This window comes from Ochlerotatus camptorhynchus, unplaced genomic scaffold (genome assembly GCF_037179485.1).
Source record: "Ochlerotatus camptorhynchus isolate MF236.1 unplaced genomic scaffold, CSIRO-AGI_Acam_v1.1 ptg000426l, whole genome shotgun sequence".
NCBI classification, from domain to species: domain Eukaryota; kingdom Metazoa; phylum Arthropoda; class Insecta; order Diptera; family Culicidae; genus Ochlerotatus; species Ochlerotatus camptorhynchus.
In genome coordinates this window covers 7,501-26,352 of record NW_027040912.1, presented here as the reverse complement: position 1 = coordinate 26,352, position 18,852 = coordinate 7,501, and the positions used below count along the sequence as shown (strand labels likewise).

The window sequence follows — 18,852 nt, the reverse complement described above, 5'->3', positions numbered from 1 at the left end:
TGTTTATCCTCCCTCCCGCACCAAATGTTACAGAGTGTCATCAAAATACATGGCATGTTGAGATATTGAGATCGTGAGAGTGAATTTTCTCTTTCAAATTTGAATGTTTTGTTTCTCTGGGGATGAAAAATGTATGGGATGCATTCGAGCTGGTTCTCGTACAGTATAGTCCGATTTTATTTCGCTCCTTTTTGTGTGATTTTTCGGCTGTTTTTTAACCGTTTTATCATATTTAACCGTTGTGTTTTTATTCGTTGTACCTTATTGACGGTGATATTACGCGATATAAACGGCGCGAGGTGTTGGTTTTACGCGATATAAACGACGCGAGAATAGTCGAAGTGATTTTTCGCGAGTCCCCCCCTTTTGTCCCACTCATGGGCGAGGGGGAAGAGTGATCCTTTCACTATCGAAAGTGTTTTTTTTTTTTTTTTTTTTTCATCGTGATCAAGTGGAAAGCTCCGTCTAGTTTTTACCACTAGGCGTTGAGAACAAGTTACTTTTTGTGCCAATTGTCAAACCGGAGTACCCGTTTCAAGAAAATCCGGAAGAAAAGGCCAAAAACCAAACCCCTTCTGTCCCGCTGTGACGGGCGGGGGGGTTCTCCATTTTCTGCGAAACCAACAGTGCCTTTTGTGTGTGATATATAGGGCCCGCCGTTCGACTCGGCCCGGTGCTTCACACCCACCAAAAGAAGTTTTTTCTCTTCCTATCGAGTGTGTTGAAGAAAGTGGTAGTAATTCTCTCTCTTGCCGGCGAGTGTGTGTTGCGGTTTTCCCCTCACCTCGGTGGTGTTGGCGAACGCGCGCTGAGGAAGCAGTGAAGAAAATCCTCCTTTATTGCCGCTTGGACGGACAGGGGGGTCTGTTTTGATCGGATCGGTGTTGTTGTGCCATCCGTTTTCATTGACTAAGTTTTCGGTGTTTCGCGTGTGAGGTGTATCGGACTTGTGTGCGTTCAAGCCGGTATCGCACGTTTACTGGGTGATTTCTCTTGCCCATCCGACGGGTAACGACGTTTCTCGGTGTTGTGATCTCCTCTCGCTTCTTACGTGCGACAACGTTCTCGGTGGCTCTCTCGTGTGCGGTGTATCAAACTGTGTGTGCTTTTGCCCGGCATCGCACGCCCATAGTGTGAGTTAGTCGCTCTCGCTCTTGCCCCTGACGTTGTACGAGCGCGTGTGTTTGTGGGCGAGAAGTCCTCTCCCGCCCGTCGTGTAGTAGTGCTTTTACCTTGGCTTTGGTGGTATACTGCGACGGCACTCCTCTACGGGGATTTATCGGAAAAGTAAAAAAGTGAAAAAGTTTTTTGACTTTTTAGTAGTGCGCGGATTAAATCGGAAGACTTTCTAGCGAATCGGGAAGTGCTTTTCACCGATTGTACGTGGCCGTAGGGCGGACCTTCGCACCTGCGTTTCATCGTGTGCGGCGTTGCTGCCGATCGTCGGCGGAAGTTACAAGGTACTCGGTCTCCATCTCCGGCATTTCTGGTAGTTTCATTTCAGGGAACTGGGCTGGGGTCGCCGTAATGGCGATCAACTTGGGTGACCCACCGCCATGGTGGGATCAGCCCGATCCTGGAGGTAGTGGTAGAAATCAACGAGGACCAACGCTACCCGACTACATGGATCCAGAAGGGAACCATGGTGGCATTCGAATTTTACGGATTCAAGGAGCTAGCGGGCAACCGCTGCCAAATTGCCCATTCGTAATTCGGAAATCCATTCAGCAATTCATTAACGGCAGAATCGAGAGCGCTTTTCCGGAGAGCCAGGGGCGTTCCTACGCCCTGAAAGTACGCAGTGCGCAGCAGTACACGAAGCTGCAAGAACTAAAAGTACTCACTGACGGAACCAAGGTGGAAGTTATCCCGCACCCTATTCTTAACTCCACGCGTTTCGTCGTCAGTTGTAGGGACGTGATTCGGAAATCCGAGCAAGAGCTCGTCAAGGACTTGAAGGACCAGGGAATCAAAGAGGTGAGGAGAATAACGAGACGTGAAGGTAGTGGCAGGGTCAACACGGCGACCCTGATCATTACCTGTCACGGCACTTGTACGCCCGAGTACGTGGATTTCGGGTACCTTAGATGTCGAACCCGGCCATACTACCCATCGCCCATGCAGTGTTTCAGCTGCTGGGCTTTCGGTCACACACGGATGAGGTGTAAGGCGGCTAAGCAGACCTGTGGGAAATGTTCCGGTGATCACCCGATCCCTGAAGACAGATCCTGCCCCAACGGCAAATTCTGTGCCCGATGCCAGTCACATGAACACTCGCTCTCCGATCGTTCCTGCCCAAGCTACATTCGCGAAAACGCGATTCAAAAGACCAAGGTTGACCGGGACTTATCCTACCCCGAGGCGCGTCGTATGTACGACCAAAACAACGGTAGTAGAACTTTCGCTGGTGTTGCTTCTGCCAGCATGGAGAGCAAACTAGCGGAAATGAATGAGAAGTTGGAGGAGCTTGCTAACCAAGTCAAGGAGCGTGATAGGACCATCTTGCAACTGCAAGCCGCATTGCAAATGAAAGGCAACTCGACCTTTTCCACCGATCCGACTGCTGTCCCTCTCAACCCAGTTCCAACTGACTTCGCTTCGTTGTTTCAACAACAGATGGAGAACAACAACCACCTGATGCTGGCCATGCAGTAAAGGTTCCAGAAATCCATCAAAGCGCTGATGGTCACCGAAATCGAAACGCAACGAAGACTTCGCAACGTTGAATCCTCGTTGCAGGTAGCTACCGCACCCTCTAGCAGTCCTACAGTTGGCAAGCCCAGTACTGCAATTCCGACAAACTCTACTACAGCTCTTTCAACCAACACCGCCTCAGCTCCTTCCAGTCCCAGCACCTCGAACAACCGGAACGCCTCCTTGGTGGACGTCAGTAGTGACATCTTCTCCTCGGATGGAGCCAGTGATTCAACGATTACGCCTGACAATAGCCCGACCCCTGCCAAGAAACCGGACACTCCTTTGCCCAACTTCTTCACACCCAAAAACAACAAGCGCCCCATTTCGGAACTTGACCATTCACGGCGACCCCCTCGCTCTGACCAAGTTCCCAAAATACGGAAGCCGCTCCTGAAGTCTCCTACATCGCCGGCCAAGAAGATCGATTCAAAGGAGAAACGGACGTAGTAACTACTTCCTCTACTACCTCCAATGCCCACGCCACCTAAGCCATCCACCCGGACTATTCTAACGGACCACGCCAGTACTATACCATGTTCAATCTCCAGCCACCATCATCAACCGTGTCTGCGACTTGCCTCGGGTAGCCGGGGCCCCATTGGACTGGAAGCTACACTCGTACCAGAACCTTTGGACACCCCCCGACGCCCAGACAATCCAGATGAAGAATTCTGTGCCTTGGGTACGCAGGGCACCGTCAGTGCGGACGCTAGGACCCCACCGGAACTGGCGGACACCCTCTGCGACCACAGGACGAAGACTCATGTGAAGAGCCCAGTGATATCCCCCGGTAGCCGGGGCCCCGTTGGTGCGGACGCCCTTCCCACACCGGAACCGACGATATCCCCCCGGCACCGGGAGGGAACTGGAAGAGAGACGCACAAGGGTGGCAACACCCATCCCTCTATGGACGACGAGGGAATGAAGGTACCGCAAAGTATCGGGATGGACAAGGGAAGCTACGCCCATTCCCCGAAGGACCTCGAGGGAACCAAGCCAAGCAATACGACGCGCAGTACACTTTTTTCCGTTGCTGGGACATCCATGCCTTGGATGGGCGGAACGCTTCCGCCTGTTCTGGGTGTGGCCCTGTCTCATTCAACAGCATCACCGAGCACCATACCGGAGCCTATCAGCAACCTACGTATTCCGAAAGCAATCTCCTTTTACTCAGCCGTTGGGACATCGCTGCCCAGGGTGGGCGGAACGCCTCCGCTTGCCCCCGGTGGGGCTCTGTCTCATTCGGTCATCGGCCCAAGTCCATCGGCGTCTTCCACTACCACGTCATCAACGCCAAGATCGCCTCGGCCCAACGGAACTCCCCCGCCTGGCTTTTGTGGGCCTCCGTCCGATGATGACCTATCCAACCACACAGCCGAGAACCACCCGAACCTCCTTTCGCCCGTTGGAACATCCCTGCCTCTGGTGGGAGGAACTCCTCCTCCTGCCTCTGGTGGGGCTCCGTCTCATTCGGATTGGAACATTAATGGGTTTCTCCAGCACGATATTGGCCAGCCCGTTAACCCGAGTGGCAGTCAAAACCGTGACAACGCCGAGTCTACCATCCTGTACCCCACGCCTGCACTGCCCAAGCCGGTGAACCTTGTTCTCCAGTGGAATATAAACGGATTCCATGGCCGCCTAGGGGAATTGGAGCTTCTCTGCCAAAGCGATGCCCCCTGGATAATCGCTCTACAAGAGGTCAACAAAGTCACAACCGACCAACTCAATCGCTCGCTGGGAGGGAGATACGATTGGACTTACAAGCGTTGCACCAATTTCAGGCACTCCGTGGCCATCGGGGTGCTTAGGAGCATTCCACACGATGTTCTTGACCTCGAAACTAACCTGCCAATCGTCGGCGTCCGCCTTAAGAACGCCTCTAACTTAGCTATCGGCTGTGCGTACCTGCCCTGCGGACGGATAGCCAATCTGGATGGGGTCTTAAGTGCAGTTATTTCCAAGTTTCCGGAACCGCGGCTCTTCGTCGGCGACATCAACGGGCACCATCCGGACTGTGGCAGCCCTCGCCCAGATCCCAGAGGCTCTATCCTGGCGAGCATTTTTGAGAGAGAGGACTTGGTGGTGCTGAACGATGGCGCTCCCACCTTCTTCAATGGACGGCACACCACCGCGATCGACATTGCCACTGCCAGCCGATCTATCGTAGACAAGGCACAGTGGAATATCTGTACCGACCTGCACGGTAGTGACCACTACCCAATCCGCATACAGCTTTTCGTAGGTGCGGTCCCCCCAACGACCCGGAGACCCAGGTGGCGCTTCGAGGAAGCCGACTGGGACGCTTTCAGGGAGAAATCCGACGCTCTCTTTCAGCAACGCGAACCGAACGATATCTCCAGCTTCACGGAAGTACTATACGACGCTGCAACACTATCCATCCCAAGGACTGGTAGCGTACCCGGGCGAAAAGCCCTACGTTGGTGGAACGAGGATACCAAATGTGCGGTAAAAGCACGACGCAAAGCCCTACGCCGGCTTAAGCGCCTAGCCTTAGACGATCCTGGTAGGGAGGAAGCGCTGAAGGTCTACCGAGAACGCCATCTCTCGTGCAGACAGGTGATCCGCGACGCGAAGCGATCCAGCTGGATGGACTTCCTGGATTCAATCGATGAATCCCAATCGTCGAGCGACTTGTGGAATCGCGTCAACGCTCTCAGTGGCAAGCGGCGATCCACTCCACCTACTATCCAAGCTCATGGCAACACGATCTCAGAACCGAAGGACATCGCTGACAATTTAGGGAACTATTTTGCCGGCCTGTCCGCTATCAGTGGCTACGACAGCGATTTCGTCCAGCGCGTCAAACCTTCCACAAGCAGCATTCGTGACCTGCGAATTCCATCCGATGTCCCTTCCCTCCAGATCAACGATGCTCTTACCTTCCGGGAGCTTCAGTTCGCCCTCGGCAGCAGTACTGGTAAATCTGCCGGGCCGGACGAGATTGGATACCCGGTGTTAAAAAACCTCTCCCTCGACGGAAAAACGAGGCTACTCGCTCTCTTCAACGACCTATGGCTCACTGACTCGTACCCGGACCTCTGGAAACAAAGCCTGGTAGTGCCCATTCCAAAGATCAACGCGGCGAGTGGAGAAGCTTCCTCCTTTAGGCCGATTGCGCTCACTTGCTGCGCGGCAAAAGTGATGGAGAGAATGGTAAATCGTCGACTTAGGCAGTTCCTGGAGTCAAACAGTCTCCTTGACGAACGGCAGCATGCATTCCGACAAGGACACGGCTCCTCCACTTACTTTGCAGCCCTCGGAAATGTACTCAAGGAAGCCCAGGACAACGGTCACCATGCGGAGTTAGTATCCCTTGATATTTCAAAGGCGTTCAACAGGACTTGGACGCCCGGCGTCATCAGGCAGCTCATCGGCTGGGGCCTGAAAGGCCACATCACACATTTTGTACGGAATTTCCTCCTTGATCGTACCTTCCAGGTGACTGTCGGGAACACTCGATCGGATCCGTTCCCCGAGGAAACTGGAGTGCCCCAGGGATCCGTCATAGCGGTAACGCTATTCCTGGTGGCAATGAACGGGGTGTTCAGCCGACTGCCCAAGAACGTGCACGTAATCGTCTATGCCGATGACATACTCATCGTCGTAACGGGACGAACGACTATACGGACCAGGAATATAGCCCAAGCAGCTGTCTCCGCCGTCAGCAGGTGGGCGCTTTCTGTTGGTTTTCAGCTCTCCGCACCAAAGAATGTACGGTGCCATATCTGCCACTCGGGTCATCTGATTCGGGGACCACCGATCACCATCCAGGACCATCCAATTCCGCTTAAGAAAACAGTCCGCGTTCTGGGGGTAGTTCTGGATCGGACTCTAAGTTTCGACCAACACTTCAGAACGGTGAAAGAAAACTGCCGTAGCCGCATCAACATCGTCAGGACAATCTCTCGTCCGCACCGCTCCAGTAACCGCGAGATCCGCCTTCGTGTCGCCCGGGCTGTTATCGACAGTCGACTTTTCTACGGCCTCGAAATTACCTGCTTAGCCACCGAGAAGCTGAACTGCATCCTCGCTCCGGTATACAATACCTACGTACGCATCGTATCCGGCCTCCTACCTTCCACGCCCGCAGACGCCGCTTGTGCAGAAACCGGAGTCCTCCCTTTCCGCTATCGATCTGCTGCAGCCTCTGCCACCAAAGCCGCTGCCCTCGCTGCTAAGACATCCGGGAACGATAGGGTCTTTCTCCTCAACGAGGGGAACAGAGCCCTCCGCACTGCAGCCAACGTAGACCTCCCCCCGGTGGCCAGGGTCCACTGGCATGGAGAGAAAAGTTGGCGATCAAACGTTATCAAAATAGATAAGCGGATTAAGAGAGGATTCCAAGCCGGAGATAACTCTGTAGCGTTGAGGCGCTCCGTTGCAGAACTTCTTAGGTCGGTTTATCCGGGGCACGTTCATCGCTTTACGGACGGATCGCGATCACGGGCCGGAGTGGGACTCGGAGTGGCAGGACCAAACACCGCAACAAGTCAAAGTCTTCCGGAGGAGTGTTCCGTTTTTTCCGCAGAAGCCGCTGCTGTTCTTGACGCAGCCATCACTCCTGCAGATCAACCGATCCTTGTGCTAACGGACTCACACAGCGTCATCCAGGCGCTGGAAGCCGAAGCCCCGAGCCACCCCTGGATACAAGCCATTACACGTTTTGCCCCACCCTCAACCGTTTTTACGTGGATTCCCGGGCACTGCGGTGTTCCTGGAAACGAGGCAGCGGACAGGCTGGCGGGATCTGGTCCATCCGGACCCCGCTTCACCAGGAACGTACCACTCCTAGACGTCAGGCGTTGGATTGCGAATATCATCATGGAAGCCTGGCAGGAGGAATGGTTTCAGTCACGCACCACCCTCCTGAGAAAAATCAAAGAAACCGTACGACCTTGGCAAGACAGCCACAAGTACAAAGACCAGCGGATTATCTCAAGACTCCGGACCGGCCATGCGAGGATTTCCCACAATTTTGGTGGGACACCCTTCCACAAGGTTTGTCCAATCTGCAGCATCCCTGCCTCGGTGGAACACGTGCTGTGTGTCTGCCCAGAGTTTCAGAGGCTACGCGAACAACACCGACTCCCAGAGAGCATCAGGGAGCTACTTGGCAACGACCCCTCGACGTTGACTGCGCTGATTGCATTCTTGAAGGACGCTCACCTATACAACCAAATCTAGCCCTCTCGTCGTGGGCTGCGCTGTCCGTGTTCTTTCACCTTCCTATTTTCCTGCCGTCGGGGTATCTCTGCCGGACTGGGGCACTGTCTCTTACGGTGGAGCTCTACCTTGTTCGCGCATCCATTCCTCACCACAGTCCCGATGTAACTCCCACTTTACATTAAGTTTTTTAAAATGTTGTCTGTCCCTTTTGGTGGGTAATCAGAGCCAGTTGTACGTTATGTAATGATAGACTGAAACGCTTTCTTTCGAGGCAGGCCCTAAGCCTGACCCTCGATTATCAAATGTGATGAACTAGCCTACGGCTAAAAATCACAAAAATAAAGAAAATAAATAAATGTATGGGATAAAAAACTGAACGACAAAGTCCATAAACGATTTATTTAGGTTGTCGTCAACCTTTTTTATGGAAAGCTATGTGAAATTCACATGAATTTCATGCATTACATATGTGATATATTTTTGAGTGTATCCCCTGTTTCTAAGTTTGGTTACAAGATTACAACTCTGGAGAGCATTTTGTGTGGTTGTTGGGAGCGTGTGGTTCTGAATATGTCGATGAGTATGCAAAATATTACGCAATTCCATCCTGCCTATTCACACGCGCCCGAGGATCGGAGGCGAATGTCACTTCGACTTGTTTCGCCTACTTTTTACTCTCTGACGACTGTGCTTGGGAAGCAGCATATGCATGTACGTAATTGGTGGATTTGTTAATTATTTCGACGCTTTTGGACAATGCTTGACATTTACTACTTTTTCAATAGTTTTTTGTTGAACATAAACAGTCAAAAGCATTGATATCGATGCGTAAGCGTAGCCCTGATCGATTGATGATAAAATTATTGAAATTGGTTCTGTGATTAATACACCTCCACCAGACTTTTTGTTGAATAACGTTTTGTCACGATCCTCTCTAGGCCAATTAAAGCGATCTCCGAAAATTTCTATACTACTTACGCTGACATCCCAACTTTTTTCGGTGCCTTAAATGATAGGATAAATAGAAGCAGATACCTGTTAAATTTCATATATTCAATAGATTTCATAGGGGTTTAATATTTCACCCCTTTGAAATTTGATCGTTGGTTTGTAAATATTCGGTGGCCTTGAAAACTGATCTTTCGCTGCCGCAAGAAGGTCTTTATCATGTGGAAGACGGTTGTTTTCATGATGTCTGTTGATGTATTCTGTCTTGTGATGATCCATTATGTAGTTGATGATATTGTGCTGTACTCCTGCATGTTCTGCATGAATCCACACACCCCTGATGTTATCTGTCAAACTTTCATAGCGAATCAAAACAAACATAGTGTAGTAATAGAATTTCAACTAGAATAGGGTACGTTAATCGTTTTCTTGGGACCAATAGGCTACTAAAGTGGTGAGCCAATTTAAAATCGTTAGTTTCGTATTGATTGTTGGATATAGTCTCTTTAGACGCTTGTATCGCTATATAAAATGGCGATTTTATGTGGTTCTTTATGGCCGTTAGGTTGCCAGAAGAACCAGTGCTTCTAGTGCCCATAAGCTCTTTTTTATATTTCACTGAGCTGGCCCTCGAGGCCATGCTTCATGCACAACTTCCATATTGTTTTGCTGAGTTGAACGATGGACAACCTGGATATTATTGCTAATGCTTTCGGCCAATAGCGTCTGTTGCTCCGTCAGCGATTTTATGTCAAAATTTAACACAACGAGCGTTTGGCCAGACCCCCTTCACTCTTTGGAATTTATAAAGACAGATAACAGCGCCAATAGGTCTTTGACGATACAACTTTGAACTGCAGCGTTGGAAGAAAACACGCACACCATCATCTATACATGTACGAACCCACACCACTGAGCGGAGGGTACAGCGCAAATCAAAACACGAAGCGGTGTCATCACTCAGCTTCAGTAGCTTTAGTTTACGATTTCATTCGCCGTCATTGAAAAATGCCTTCTTTATAAAATAGAAAAGAATTCCAACGTAATTTTTGAATAGCCAATAGCGTGCAGCGTTGGCCAAGGAAGACGGCATATTTTATTACGTTTGTTTAGCAATGATTTCGATACGTTGCGTTTTTTTCCATGTATACTTCTATGCAACTTCTATTATGTTGAGCAACAGCTTCATAAATCATCAATTCTCGATTACTTTTTTGAATGGACGTATCTTCATTTATTATTGTTTTCTCAAGCTTTTCTGATGCGTATAACGTGGTAATGATTGAAAATCGAAGCAATCATAACGAAGTGAGAATCTTGCTTTCGCAATATAATGATGATGACATCGATCATCCTCTTCCCTCGGCTGATCATCAACGTCCACGCTGGCATATGTCATACTGACACCTGTCATTTATTGAGCCCTGGTGGTGAAGTTGGCGGGTGACTCCCAACAGTTTCAATGTGCACTCACGAGATGGCACTGCGATCACATAAGGGTGGTGTATCCATTGCCTTGTTCGAGGAATTGATTTGTGGGATATCTTGTTAATGAAATATCTTTGGTTTGGCATGAGCTACAAAAAGAGAGCATATGACATATGACTGCGGATCAATTTTGCAACTCCAATATGTTGCCGAAAGACGTAATCCTACGTTAAAAAAAAAACTTAATACGTGTCATTTTTCACGCGAAGAACTCCTACCGCTAGTGCCCCGACGCCTGTGACGACACTTAGAGTAACGAACGACTACGCGGGCCCAACGTAACTCTCAATCGACAGAGTAGGCAGCCTCTGAGGGAAGAGGTAAGTTGCATGCTACCTTTCTAATATTCTACAGTTGTTAAACTTGGGACCAAGTCCGCAGAATTATGAACCTTGTATCTATTCAATGGGTATGTTGCCGCTGGGCACACTGCCTTAAAGTGCCACCCACATTAGATCCGTTTTCGTTGCGTTGACGTAAATTTGACAGTTAGACAATAGATTTAGCTGTCACTTTGCCGGAACGCGTCCGATGCGGATCTAATGTGCGTGAGCCTTAAGTTGGCGTTCCGTGGTGTCTCCACAGCTAAATTTCGGTGACGGATATCAACAGACCACTGACTGACTGACATGTGACAGAGAGGAAAAGGATGGGGAAACAATCACCGGCAGTAGTCAACATCAGCATACGGACAGAAGGTGAGCACAACGAGAAACAAAAGAATCAGTGGAGAAATTGTGAAAGTTGAATTGTAGTTACTATATTTTCTTATCCTATTGAATTTGTTGCCAGTGAATTTTTCCCTACCAAAAATTAGTAGATTTATTATTCTTACATAAAATTTACAGTGAGTTCCGTAATGTAAACGAAAATTGAAAATGTATAATACCAAAATGTATTTACAGTTCATGAAAAGTAGTGACAAATTAGAATTCACGAGCAGAGCATTGAACTCGTAGAAGCACCGAAAGTGTGAATACTTCATTGAAATTTGTAAACCTAACCTAAATCTAAAACCTAATAATATGCAATTGTAGTATAAAGCTGCACTAAATCGTAAAAGGTTGTTTGTGCTGCTGTGAACCCGGTGAATAAAACGCTTTTTTTTGCTATCGAGTAGGTTAAGAGCCTCATGCAGGAGAAATATACCCTGCTGGAGGAACAGTTGGACGAAGCAACCGCAGCCAGGTGAGTCGAAGAGCGAGTCTACAACGTGTGACACAATAGGTGCAACAGCATTCCTCGGTAATCGTGCCAGGTGAGGAAGCCGCAGGAGGAATACCGAAGTCCGATGAACCGGTCGAGCGCCATAATCCGGCAATGGGGTGTCAGACAGTGGCCAACCCAGCGAAGGAGCTGGAGAAGGTGGCATTATCGTCGATGGAACACAATCCAGAAGCAACGATGAGAAACCTTAGCGGAACGGTCGAAGCTTTTTTGTCATGTGACGACAGTTGTAGGTAACCCTATCCCCTCTGTGTCCCCCGTACTGCCACCAGTTAAGCCACCACTTTTTCCCATTGCGAACGAGTAAAGTTTCACTCAACCGAGCAATTATTATGAGGATATGCTAGCCAGATTTGGGATTAGTCCGACTATCGTCGATACGAGTCCGGTGTCTGGGACTGGGCCTGCTCTATTAGGCCATCCCACCCCTACGGTTCCTCCCTCTTACTTTGGTTGAGTTGCTTCCAACTATGGGTCCTACTATTCTGGCCCTAGGTGTGTCCCTCACTATTCTGGCCCCAGGCGGCACTTTTCGGTACCCTATATATACTCTCCGCTTCTTTGGCACCAAATCCGTTTCTATGTGTACCTTCACACTCGCAGTTAGCCACCCGACAGATCATGCCTCGTGATTTACCCCCTTTCACCGGTAGCCCCACGGACTGGTCGATCTTCATTAGTGCGTTCGCAAATACATCCGCCACGTGTGGATACTCCAGTGTAGAAAACCTGTCAAAGTTGCAGTGGTGCTTGAAAGGTGCTACCTACGAAGCTGTTAGAAACCGTCTCCTACTTCCGAAATCGGTGCGACAAGTCATCAACACTCTTCAGCTTCTCTATAGACATCCAGAACTGTTGATCAATGGGCTGTTGGACAAGGTGCGGTCGACCCCAGCGCCCAAGGCAGAGTGACTCGAAACACTGATCGAGTGTGGGATGGTGGTGTAATGCTTGTGTGACCACCTGGAAGCGGCGGGTCAACATGCTCACCTAACGAACCCATGTCTGCGGATGGAGTTGGTGGAAAGTTGCCCGCCCACGTGAAGATGTAGTGGGCAAATTTCATGCAGCGGTACCCGGTGGTGAGCCTCAAGACCTTCGGGACTTCATGAATGGCGTGGTGGTGTCAGCCAGTACGGTGACACAGTGCACATGAGGATTCGGGAAAGCACCCGAAGGGTGAGCAAAAGCCATACTTCTTTTGTAAAGACCGTGGACATCGTGTTCGGGATTGCAACAGCTTAAAAGCACTCTCCATCGACAATCGTTGGAAGACGACAGGTGTGCACTGAGACGAAGTTCACAGCTATCCTCCCACACCTAGACCCTACCTATCGACCCATCAACTCATGAACTGGGACCAACGAGAAGGCATGATCAGAGATGTTATGCCTCAGAACATCCCGGCGGCGCTGACTGGGATTGAAGCCAGACCTGCTGGGGTGAAATGTAATCACGCTTACCACTACACCACCGGCGCCGCTGTGAAAGTTGAATTGTAGTAATTATATTTTCTTATCCTATTAAATTTGTTTCTACCTAAAATTAGTGGATTTAATATTCTAACTTAAAATCTAAAGTGAGTATACAACACAATACAACCATAGAGGTAACTCTAAGACAAGTAGGTCCCGAAGAAACGTGCTCAACTTTTTGGCTCACCTCTGGTACTATCTTCGGTCCCAAGCTTGTCGAATGACCGCTCGAAACATAGGAAAAACCAATAACCCCTCATTTTATCTGTCAAACTTTCATAGCGAATCAAAACAAACATTGCGTAGTACTAGAATTTCGACTAGAATAGGGTACGTTAATCGTTTGCTTGGGACCAATAGGCTACTAAAGTGGTGAGCCAATTTAAAATCGTTAGTTTCGTATTGATTGTTGATACAACCGGACATGACTCTATTATGTCTAAAGCAATGAGTACTATCAAATGATAATTGTTGGTCAAGTAATATCATCATGCATCATCATGTGCGTCGCGAGAACACATTCGGCATAGATTATGCGATGATGCCGAAAAAACCAGACTATGTGAAAGTGCAAAGTTTCGTTTGAACTGTCCTAGGCTTAAAGCCAGGTAAAGTTTTGAGAATACAGTGTAGCCGAAGCCTAGGATGTGCCTTCGTGAAGGTCGTCGACTTGGCGCTGGCACAAAAAGTGTGCGAAGAACAGGATGGAAAACACGAAGTGGTAGTGGAAGGAGGGAAGAAGATCCCCTTGCGAATAACGTTGGAGGACGGACCCAGTAGAGGTGAAGATGTTTGATCTGTTTGAGGACGTGTCGGACGATGCGATCAGCAAATTCTTATCTGGCTACGGTGACCCCAACAAACAATTCAGAGTCACAAATAAGCATATATATTGAATAAATGCTGTATTACAGTGTGCAATGCTAAATAAAACGAGTTTTCGAATTATGTGCCGGAAAAAGTTCATTGAGATCGATCGATTCCACTGTTTGCTCTGATCTGATTAATTTTCTTATTAAAAGCTGTATAAACGTTGACTATCTTCCCAATTCAACGTCTGAAGTTTGATCTAATAACAAACTGATTAAATGTAATTTGCACATACATTGACGCTTTAATTCGACTGTTTTGATTTGATTTAATAACATACATTATTAGACGTCTAATAAATGTGGTCTAGCTCCAATATTAGATTTCATTGCATTGCTTTACAATACATATTGTTGAATAAAGGTGGATAAAGTCAGCATAATAGCTCTTATACCACAATGCGTTCATGTTTTAATCGCATACTTTGTAAATGCTTTATAAACGACGTATTAGATTCATTATTCCACAACACTGGTTCAGTCTAACAACAAGACGAAACCAGTAGAGTAGTGGCTATCTTTCCGCTTTCGAAGTATAAGGTCGTGAGTTCAATCCCAAGCTCAACCCTTTTTTATTTGTGTTCTACGCAATACAATATAAATCTAGTTCTAGTTTAAAAAATAACCGAGCATCCTTTCCTTGGAATTGGAGAGGTGAAGAGGTAACATTCACTGAGGCAAATAGACTTTAGGATTTCATAAGGCTCGAATTATGAACAACATATGTAAATGACAAAAGCGTGACTTATGAATGATTTTCGGGTAACATGAGGTAGCTTTTATACGCCTTTAATCATTTCATCTTCCCAAGCGTTGAAAGATGAGTGGTCAACGGGCCCCGTAAGCTCAAAGTCCACGGTTCGGTTCCAGTCCGCTTCGAATTATTATTTGTTTGCCAACATTATTGTTTATAAGGCAAATCAATGAAATTCATATTGTGGCTAAAATTTATAAGTGTTTCTTATGGAATTCTTGCGTTCTTTTGCCTGCGTGTAGAGTTGCGATCGGGAGTGCTGATAGGAATTCACTTCAAGCAAGCTTTGATTGATTATTGAGCTGCCCTTATGATGAATTCTAGGAAAGCTCAGATGACAAGGTGATCGGGAGGTACATGGTTCGAATCCCATGCAGCGACATGTATATGTATGTAATTCATTTTCTAATATCTGTGTGGTACGTGCCACGTCAGAAATAATGAAAACAATCACTAAAAAAACACCCATACCTGACCCCCCGTCCCTATTATATTTGGGTTAATTATCTCACAGTTGAATAATCGTTTAATAAATGTATAATAATGTCTAATTAAATGTTACTTCTCAGGAGAAATAAAGCGTATACAGAGCACTTAATTAAACTTAATTAAAACAAGTGGAAGCAGTGATGTCTAATAAACGCTGAATAATCAAAAATATTATCGAATAAGCTCTGTGACAACTCATATAAGTTGAATAAAATCTCCTCGACATACCTTATACAACACCAATAGTTCAATGTGTTGTGGTTGAATAAATTCTCCTGATATGTGTGAACAAAACCTGAACAGAAGCTATGATTAAAAATAATACAAATATTATTAAGCATGCAATTGAATAAAATCGTCAAGAAGTCGTTTCTTAAATAGACGATTGTTTGTTGGGACGTCATCTCAGTGCGAGAGGAGATGTGCGGAAGCGATCAACAATTTACCTTTCCGAGTATCTATACTAGTTTTCGGATTGCAAAAATAATCGTAAAACGCAACATCGACCTGCGGATAATGCGGAGAATTTATTCACATCGGTGCGTCCTGTGTGCAGAACAAAAATTTGCTTGTTCAGAAGTCGTATGCCGATTCGACGGAAAAGCCAGCAGCAATGCCGGCAAAAACTTCTGCGAAGCCGCAAGTCCCGAAATCAGCGTTGTCGATTAACCAAACGTCGGCATTGAGCAGCTCTGTCAAACATGCATAGCGAATGAAAACAAACATAGTGTAGTACTAGAAATTCGAATATAATGGGGTACGCATATAAATGTACTTGGGACCAATAGGCTAGTCAAGTAGTGAGCCAATTTTATATCGTTTGTTTCCACTGGTTGGCAATAGCGCTGAAAGAGTATATACGCTTCTCCCATGTTGAGAAGAGCTTGGACGGACGACGTGTTGCTCTCCGGGTTGACATTGGTTTCATTGATGGAGAACAGCAGAAAAGGTGAAGATTATGGGCGTGTATTTCACCAATTCAATCCGCGCAATGATCAAATGGATGCTCTCGTATCATAATTTGCTCATCAGCTGTGGTTGCACTCGCTGAGGAATATTGTGTTCACACGGCTAAAATTACGGCGACAATGGGCTCTTTTCTGTGGCGCGGACTACCAGCGCGCCTTCCAATGGAACAAATGGCGTGCAAAAGAGCTTATGGTGGATTGAAATTGTAGCTACCAGCTTTGAAGTGAAAAGCGATGCTAGTGAATCGTCACATGCAAGCAAATGGCTCTCTTCTTTACTACCAATCCCTTCTGAACCAAGAAAATCCTTCTCCCTGTAGATCTTCCCTACTTCAAATTGATTTCCCAACAAATTCCCCTTCTGCCTTCACTTGTACGAGAACACCCCTCCAGTGACCACCAACACCACCAAACAACTGTCATCGAGGCAGGAGCAGTTTATACTTGCTGGTTAACGAGAAGACGGAGCATCCAAAACAAATGAGAATCATCTAACGGGCGGATGGAGAGAATTGTTTGCATTGCAATGCTGCGATTGAAACGCTGCAGCACAAGTTTGGTGACTGCCTTCGCGTAGCACGCGCATGGACTTTTGTACAGCAGAAGATGACGATGATACTCGGCGGATGGCAAAGATTGTCTTTCGAAGATTTGCTGCAATCAGCTCTACTAAACATAGGACCAACAAAACGAAATGACATATTGAAAATCTTTATGTCATAAGTTAACGATAGAATCGATATTAGTGCACTTTCATGCTATTTGATATGGGAATTGTAACCATTTGTAAATAATCTTAAAATAATACAGAAATAAACGATAACTTTAACAATAAAAAAATGATTACATAATGCGGTGCGTTTAGTGGTAGCGTGTATCTGGCTTCATCCGTATTATTTTTAGGCTGCACTTATTATTTCTGGTGCATAATAAAAATCCATTGTAAATACATACGAATTATCGATAAACTTGTACACTTCGTAATCTTCATCGTTTATGATAATAATTTGCACCTGAAAAATAGGAATCTTGCATGACCAGCCATATTCCGAAAATATATATAAAAAAAAACATATCAAATATATAAAAACATATCAAGAAAGCTGTTCATTAACTACGTAGACAGTTTTTTTTTTATCCTTAACTCCCCCTCCGTCTGCGTAGATAATTGTCCATACAAAAATTTGAATTTTGTATGGGCCGTGGTTAATTAACAAACCCGCCCCCTCCACAGTTTAGGGGGTCTACGTAGTTTATGGACAGCCCAGAATGAGTTTTAAGTAAAATATATAATGACCAAACAATTTTAATTGCAGAGTCCGCCAAACGAGAATTTTTCGAGAGAAATTTTGCCTGGCATGCCATAACACAGTTCCAAGGAGAGTTATCCAGCAATATTGAAAACGCTACCATCATGTTACTTCGGCCTGTATCAGACAGTAGAAGCAAAGATCGCTTGGGAGTGATTAGGACTACTTACAACATGAAACAGGAACCACAGATTACTACTGTATTTTATTTCGATCTTGCACTGCGGACATTTCTTGCAATTAAGTATGAAATCAATGCTTTTATAACACTTTATTTGAAACCCGTTTCTCCTAGTTATTTTTTTTACAGTTTTAACAAAGTTCCTTTACCTTCGCCATTATTGTTGCATGTATTGAAATTGATGATGTCGGTGATGCAATTATTGAGTTTTTTCACACACTAAGATAAAAAAAATAACTTTATGTCTTGTTAAAATTCATGATTATCTATGGAAACATTGTAGATGAAGTCATTTAAAAAAACTTTGTCGTCGATTTTCCATCTCTCAAGTGGATGAAGTTATAGAGTGAAAATGGAGTACAAACGCTAGTCCCCCTTAAACCGTTTTTTTACCTTAACTTTTTAGTTTGAATTTTTAATTTTTTTTTTCAATGTTCTACAAAGTTGTAAGTGCTCTAAAACTGTACATTTTTACTCAGCGAAGCAAATTGATATCTCTTCTTGTAAAGGATCTACATCCGTATTTATAATTATTCAACAATAAAGAGGTGTATCTAGCAGGTTGGCAGGTATTAGCAGCTAAACTCAAAGTAATTTTGTTCAGCAACTTATATCCAACTGGTAAATATACAATTCATAGGGGGATCTAAGGGGATGCCTAATGAATTTTCTAATAAAGTACCTCAATACCTGTTTAAAAATGAAACTGTGATCTTGACATTCTTACCTAGGGGATGAGTACTTAAGGGGGTTAGATTTTGATAATGACACTGATGAAGACTGCACATTGGAGTCGAAATACGTATCTGTCATAGATACCAAAATTAATTAAGTGGAATTAAATGGAAGATAACCTTTTTTTGCTGTTTTATTTAAGCATTCAGCTTCAATATTTTTTCTGTTTTCACTTCTAAAATCGACATTTTCGGACAAATGATCAACTCTCCATACATAATTTTATAGAATAACCTTTTGCGCAAAGGAAGGTGAAACTACATGTTTGATGATCTGTAATTCAATGAATTAAAGCTGGAATGTACACGTTAATGTAAATTTATATTGTTGATCGTAGAAAATTCAATCGATTTCAATTGAACTTTTCACTATCATAATTTCTCTTTCACCAGTCTGTGTTAACTATATCGTCTGTAATTAAAACACACACCTGGGGTAAAATGGAGCGGTTTTTCATAACAATTCGCGAATTTAAAGTGCAGTATTGGTGGTTAGCGTTAGCGTTGTTATGATATACTTCG

At 46.0% G+C, this 18,852-nt stretch overlaps 1 protein-coding gene across 1 annotated transcript in view; it reads left to right on the top strand.

Annotated features, from left to right (window-relative positions):
• The window catches only part of LOC135711211 (ionotropic receptor 25a-like), a gene marked incomplete at both ends in the record, with an annotated part of 44,053 nt that extends 26,394 nt beyond the window's left edge, over positions 1-17,659 (top strand). The window contains one exon of the mRNA XM_065233993.1: positions 17,422-17,659. Coding sequence (XP_065090065.1) covers positions 17,422-17,659 — 238 coding nt within the window. The remainder of the gene's footprint in view (positions 1-17,421) is intronic.
• Between the last annotated feature and the right edge of the window lie 1,193 nt (positions 17,660-18,852).